We start from the raw sequence: 6,827 nt of genomic DNA, 5'->3' as shown, positions 1-6,827 counted from the left end.
CAACATATACATATTCCACTGACGTAACACAACACGAAATAACACCAACCGTGGCCTTATAAGCAACATATAACCAAAAGGGAATACCTTTACATTAACTGAACAAGTGATACAAAATTCATAGGTGACTATTTCATAAAAAGGATTACACAACTATTCAATCAAGTGAGGATACTTCCTCTTCATCTCTTCCTCGGCCTCCCAAGTAGCTTCTTCAACTTGTTGGTTTCACCATAACACTTTCACGGAGGCAATTTCTTTATTTCTAAACTTCCAAACTTGCCTGCCAAGAATGGCAACTGGAATTTCTTATATGACAGTTCCTCATTAGCTTCAATAGTCTCAACTAGCACGATAAGCAACGAATCTCCGATTACTTTCTTCAGCATAGACACATGAAATACCAAGTGCACCAATGACATCTCGGGTGGTAGCTCAAGCTTGTACACCACCTGACCAATCCTCTGAATGATTCGGTCGGCCTAACATACCTCAGACTTAATTTCCCTTTCTTTCCAAACCGCATTATACCCTTCATAGGGGAAACTTTCAAGAATATCCAATCATCCTCTTTGAACTCTAAATTCCTGCGACGAACATCCGAATAGGATTTTTGATGGCTTTGGGCAGCTTTCAACCACTCCTTAATGATTTTAACCCTTTCCATAGCTTGATGCACGAGGTATTGTCCTATCAATTCAACTTCCCCAATCTCGAACCACCCAATGGGAGATCTACATCTCCTACCATATAGCGCCTCAAATGGTGCCATTTGAATGCTAGCATGATAGCTGTTGTTATAAGCAAACTCTATGAGTGGCAAATGATCATCCCAGCTACCTTTAAAATCAAGAATGTAAGCACACAACATGTCCTCAAGCGTTTGAATAGTCCGATCTGCTTGCCCGTTGGTCTGTGGATGGAAGGCTATGCTAAGATTCACCTGTGTACCCAAACTGTTGGCCCAAGTAAAGGTTAGTTTTGAAGACTAACAAAGGAACTCAGACATGAACCAGGTCCATCTAGTGGTCCATCCCTCAGGTGCACAAAAACGGGCAGATTCAAGCATGTGGGTTGCACGTGAAAGAGATAAGCTTAACTTGGTGAAGTTGAAATCAACTAGAACTCTTCCACCAAGGAAGAGTTGCATCAGAACTCTAGTTATTTCTTCATCTACTAACTCTATAAATTCCAGGATGTTCTCACATTAAAGTGTTGCACAAAAACGCAGAAGTTAAACGTGAATTGGGAGCAAAATAGCAAGGCTTTTTGCAAGCAGTTCGTGTGTGATTCAAGTGTGCAAACCAGAAGCTACATGAACCAGATTGAAGAACCAGCTCCATAAAGAGTTTTATGTGTCTTTCTTTATTTATAGTTCAATTGTTGTAGGTGTTTCATATTGTACCTTTTAGCTTTTGTAGAAGCAATTGTAATAGGTACTTTGAGTATTCAAGTTATAGGCTAACTTGAAGGTGTCGCAACAGTTGAGGCTGTGTGCCACACTGGGATTAGAGTTTAATCCTTAGGTTTACAAGAGTTTTGTAAATGCTGTTTTGGCTCAGTGATTTTAGTGGAAGTTTGGGAAAATCCTACTGAGTAGTAGGTTGTGGTTTTTTCACCTTTTGAGCCAGGTGTTTTCCACGTAAAAATCTCTGTGTTCTTTATTTTATGCACTCGTAATTCCGCAAACAGTAATAGTAAGTACACCTAGAAGAACCAGGTTCTTCTAAAGCGAAAATTGGGTACCACACAAATCACCCCCCTCTTGTGTGGTATTGAGGTTTAGAACATCAATTGGTATCAGAGCAGGTTATCCTTGAAGAGGCTAACACCTTAGGAGAAGATCAACATGAGTGCACCACCTGGGAACTGGGAAGGGCAATCCACTACTAGGCCTTCACTTTTCAATGGTCAGTACTATTCTTGGTAGAAGAACAGGATGAGAGATCACATCATAGGGGAAGACTATGAACTCTGGGACATAGTCACTGATGGTCCCCTAGCAACCACAAAGAAGAATTCTGAAGGAGTTGATGTGCCAAAGACAATGGCTGACTGTACTGCTGAAGACCTGAGGAAGTGGGAGAAAAATGCTAAGGCCAAGAAATGGCTTGTGTGTGGACTAGGTCCAGATGAGTACAGTAGGATCCAAAGCTGTACTACTGCTAAGGAGATATGGGACACCTTGCAAGTGGCCCATGAAGGAACACCTCAAGTGAAAAGATCAAGAGGAACAATGCTGTATTCTCAATATGAGAATTCCACCATGAAGGAAGGGGAAACCATCCAAGAGATGTATACAAGGTTCACCACACTGACAAATGAACTTATGTCTTTTGGAAGGGTTATTCTTGAAGAAGACAAAGTTGAGAAGATTTTGACAAGGGTACTGCCATTCTCTTGGGAAAGCAAAATCACAGCTATTCAGGAATCAAAGAACATTGCCACTCTTAAGTTGGATGAGCTATTTGGAAATCTCACTTCCTATGAACTTAGAAGGAAAACCATGAAGATGGATGCACCCAAGAAGGAAAGGAGCCTGGCATTCAGAATTACTGAAGGTGCTGATCTAGAGGAGGATGAAATGACCATGATCACAAAGGACTTCAAGAAGTACCTAATGACAGGAAATGGTCATTCAAGAAGTGGAAACTACATCAAACCAAGGGTTCCTGAAAAACAAACCAATGAGGGGTGTTACATGTGTGGGAAGACTGATCACCACATAAAAACTGCCCTCAATGGGAAATTGAATGGAAGAAGGAAAGAGCTGAACGAAGGAACAGGAAAAAGGAACATGTTCATCCCAAGAAGAACAAAGGATCAACAAAGACTATGGTTGCTGCTTGGGGAGAAAGCTCAGATGAGGACTCAGAGGATGAAGATGGAGATGAACAAGCACTTATGGCAATTGGAGAATCAGATGAGGAATTTGAGGTAAGTATAATTCATCTCAAAGACAAGATTAAATTTTTGTCTAAAGAAAGGCTATCTGAGTTACTCCTGGATTTCATTGATGAATCTGAGGATCTAAACAATGAAAACAAACAGCTGTCTAAGGAGTGTGTGATTTTGAAAGCTAATTGCAAAAATCTGGAACTTAGGGCTAGTGAAAGTGAAAGTAAAAATGCTGAGTTAAAGAACCGGTTCATGAACTTGACACCACAGTCCTAGAGCTTAAATCTGAAAATCTAAAATTGAAATTAGGAACTGGTAAAAAGAAATCTGATCACACACAACTCACTTTAGAAGAAAATGTAGGAAAAATGAAAGATGAGTTGTACAAAAGAGATGAGCAGATAAGAGTCCTTAAGGAGGATCTAAACAAGGTTAAGCACGAGCTAGATAGAACCTGTAAATGGAATAGGTCCTCCGATGCACTTTCATGGCTACATGAACACCATAGTAGCAATAAGAGAGGACTTGGCTACGGGACCCCTGCACCTAAGTGGGATCCCAAAAGCAAGTACCTCACACTTCCTGAGAATAAAATTTGCACACACTGTGGTAAAACTGGTCACTATAAAAGTGAATGTATTGCAAAAGAAAAGGCTAGTCAAAAGAATAAAGAATTTGTTCAAGGGAAAAATAGGCTGCCAGGTTGGGCTAAAAAGAATCTGATTTACCCTTTTGCCTATAGAAAGGGACCCAAACTAGTTTGGGTTCCTAAGACTAACCCCTGATTTCCTTTTGCGGGTCCAAGTGAAGGGGAGCAGCCTAATGTGGTACATTGATAGTGGCTGTTCAAAGCATATGACAGGAAGCAAGAACCAGTTCCTTTCACTTGAGGACTTCAAAGGAGGTAATGTCTCCTTTGGAAATGTGAAGAAATGTGAGATCATTGGGGTTGGAAAGGTAGGTAAGACTAATTCTCACTCTATTGAGAATGTCTACTTGATAGATGGCCTGAAGTACAGTCTAATCAGTGTATCACAATTGTGTGATAGAGGTAACTTGGTAGCATTCACCTCTACCAAATGTTTTGTGATTAATTTTACCATTGACAAGATTGTTTTGCAGGGAAAAAGAGTAAACAATACATACATTGTAGATTTGTCCACACTTTCAGAAAATGAACTCACTTGCTTAAGTGTGTTGGACAATGATCCCTCCTTTGGCACAAGAGACTTGGACATGCAAGCGTTGGACAATGATCCCCTCCTTTGGCACAAGAGACTTGGACATGCAAGTCTGAGTCAACTCAACAAATTAGTCTCCAAGGATCTGGTGATAGGGCTGCCTAACATCAAGTTCAAGGAAGACAAAGTTTGTGAGGCTTGTGCAAGGGGGGAAGCAGGTAAGATCCTCTTTTAAATGCAAGAAAGTGGTAAGCACCACCAGAACGATGGAACTGGTCCATATGGATCTCTGTGGTCCAATAAGAACATTAAGCAGAGGTGGTAAAAGATATGTGATGGTGCTTGTTGATGATTGCTCTAGGTTTACTTGGACATTGTGATTAACATCTAAAGATGAAGCATTTGACATGTTTACTTCTTTTGTTAGAAAAACTCAGAAATAACTAAGTAATCAACTTGCATCGATTAGGTCTGATCATGGAACTGAACTTGAAAATGCTAAGTTTGCTGAATTTTTGCATGCTACATCATAAATAGTTGCATGACTAGACCTCTTGTTAAGAAGATTCCCTATGAGTCACTTAAAGGGAGAAAGCTAAATATATCCCATCTTAGGGAATTTAGATGCAAGTGCTTTGTGCAAAATAATGGCAAAGACTCCCTAGGTAAGTATGATCCCAGAAGTGATGAGGGAGTATTCTTGGGATATTCTTCACATAGTAAAGCTTATAAGATATCAATAAAAGAACTATGTGTGTAGAAAAAATGTATATATTATTTTTTTTAAAATTAACATTCTTTCTGAGAGGCAGGAACAAGATAATGCAGAGATTGGGCTGATAAGAAATTTAAATGGTGAAACCACAGTCCAGCCTGAAGATGCATCACAGGAAGGAACAGGTGATGGAACAGGTCCTTCCACCCGGGGCAACATGACAGGGGGAACTGACTAGAGAGGAACTAATCCTCCAACCTCGAGGGAACCTGTCCATGAACCTATTACTCAGTAACAAAACCAGGAAGGAACATCCAAAGAAATTGACACTCCTATTGCAACATCCACGAAATTGGATATAGATGAACCTGGTTCATCTGTTAATCAGAAGTTGTGTAGGGGAATGATTGGTTCTCTTTTGTATCTTACTGCTAGCAGACCTGACATTGTTTTCAGTATAGGTCTTTGTGCTCGATTTCAAGCAAATCCTAAAGAAGTCCTACTTGACTGCTGTCAAGAGAATATTGAGATACTTGGAAGGCACTACTGACCTTTACCTTTGGTATCCAAAAGGTAGTAACTTTAACCTAGTAGGATATGTTGATGCTGACTATGCAGGTTTCCTTGTGGATAGGAAGAGCACCACAGGTATGGCACACTTCCTTGGTTCATGTCTTGTGTCATGGTCTACCAAAAAGCAAAAAATCAATGGCCTTATCTACTACTGAAGTTGAGTATGTTGCTACTGCTTCATATTGTGCTCAATTGTTGTGGATCAAGTAGCAGTTGATGGATTTTGGTATTGAAGTTGGTTGCATCCCTATTTTCTGTGATAACACTAGTGCTATTAGTATGACTAAGAATCCGGTTCATCATAAGAGAACTAAGCACATAGATGTTAGACACCATTTTTTGAGGGACAACTATGAGAAAGGCTTGATCACTATGGAGTTTTGTGCTACTGACAAGCAAATTGCTGACATCTTCACAAAAGCCTTAGGTAGAGATCACTTTGAGAGGAACAGGTTGGAATTAGGGATGATTAAGATCACCTAAAACGACCAGTTCAAGGTTAAACGAAAAAGATGAAAAAAAAATTGAAAAAAAAAATTTGGTTAGAAAGTCTGTAAATTGTGTATAAGCATATTAAATCTTGCTCAGTCTCATACTTTCCATAGTATACTCTTGTGCCATTTGTTAAAATGACTCATTAATCTCTAATGATATTTTCTCTATTTTGGCAAATTTAGACTCACACAAGAGAATTATCAATGAAGAACCTGGTTCATCAAGATAACACGGTATGTTTTCTACACTCTACATAATTTAAAATAACTATATTTGGATCATGAGCAGAGTCCTACCAAATACCAAAACTCATTTTGGACTTATCCGTTACAAGTGAACCAGTCCCGTTCAAAAGAGTCCCAACCGAATGGAAGTACCTAGATTCTAAGGATACACTCCAATGTCTCTTCAAAGCTGAATTTCAGTTTGATTAAAACTTCTAAGAATCTGAAAAGCTGTAGTTACCCCATCAATTATTCCCCTGTATTTTGATCAGCTTTAGTGTATTCCTTACTTCATCTCTCTCAAGCGGTTAAAAACTCTCATTCTTCTTTCATCTTCCAAACACAATCTAATTCTCTTCTCTTCCATACCCTAGCCCAGATATGTCGAACACCTCTGAAAATCCTTCATCACCACCACAGGAAACCACTTCCACACCTTCTACAACACCAATCTCTAAGAAAAGGTGATGGCTCGTAAGAATGTCGCTGAAGGAGAGCAGATCAAGAAAATAAACAAGCAATTGAAAGCAGGTAGGGAAGAAGAATCCTAGAAATCTGAAGATTCATTTAAGTCTGCTACTAAGGGGGAAGAAAGTAGGTATTCCGAAACTGAACAGGTATCTTCTGATTCTAAAGTTACTCCCGAGACAATTTCTGAAGTTGCTGCAAATTTAGAAAGAAAGATTTGTACTGGTAGGATCTATAGCAGGTGTTGAGACTACAGAATCTGGAGAAGTTGGT

General features: G+C 39.5%; 1 protein-coding gene across 1 annotated transcript; it reads right to left on the bottom strand.

Moving 5' to 3' along the window:
* Window positions 243-667, bottom strand: LOC109224206. The gene is made up of 2 exons (XM_019388792.1): window positions 458-667; window positions 243-380 (listed from the first exon to the last, which is right to left on the bottom strand). The coding sequence occupies exons 1-2, from the start codon at window positions 665-667 to the stop codon at window positions 243-245; spliced, it is 348 nt and encodes a 115-aa protein (XP_019244337.1).

Source organism: Nicotiana attenuata, chromosome 3 (genome assembly GCF_001879085.1).
Source record: "Nicotiana attenuata strain UT chromosome 3, NIATTr2, whole genome shotgun sequence".
Classification (NCBI taxonomy): Eukaryota; Viridiplantae; Streptophyta; class Magnoliopsida; order Solanales; family Solanaceae; genus Nicotiana; species Nicotiana attenuata.
The sequence above is the reverse complement of the archived record's forward strand: the minus strand, read 5'-3'. Positions and strand labels throughout refer to the sequence as shown.

Excerpts from the sequence above, each read along its gene's own strand:
- LOC109224206 (XM_019388792.1), bottom strand. The coding sequence starts at position 667 with ATGGAAAGGGTTAAAATCATTAAGGAGTGGTTGAAAGCTGCCCAAAGC. Across the intron at positions 381-457 it reads CCGAATCATTCAGAGGATTG|AAAGTAATCGGAGATTCGTT; the intron begins GTCAGGTGGTGT and ends TCTATGCTGAAG.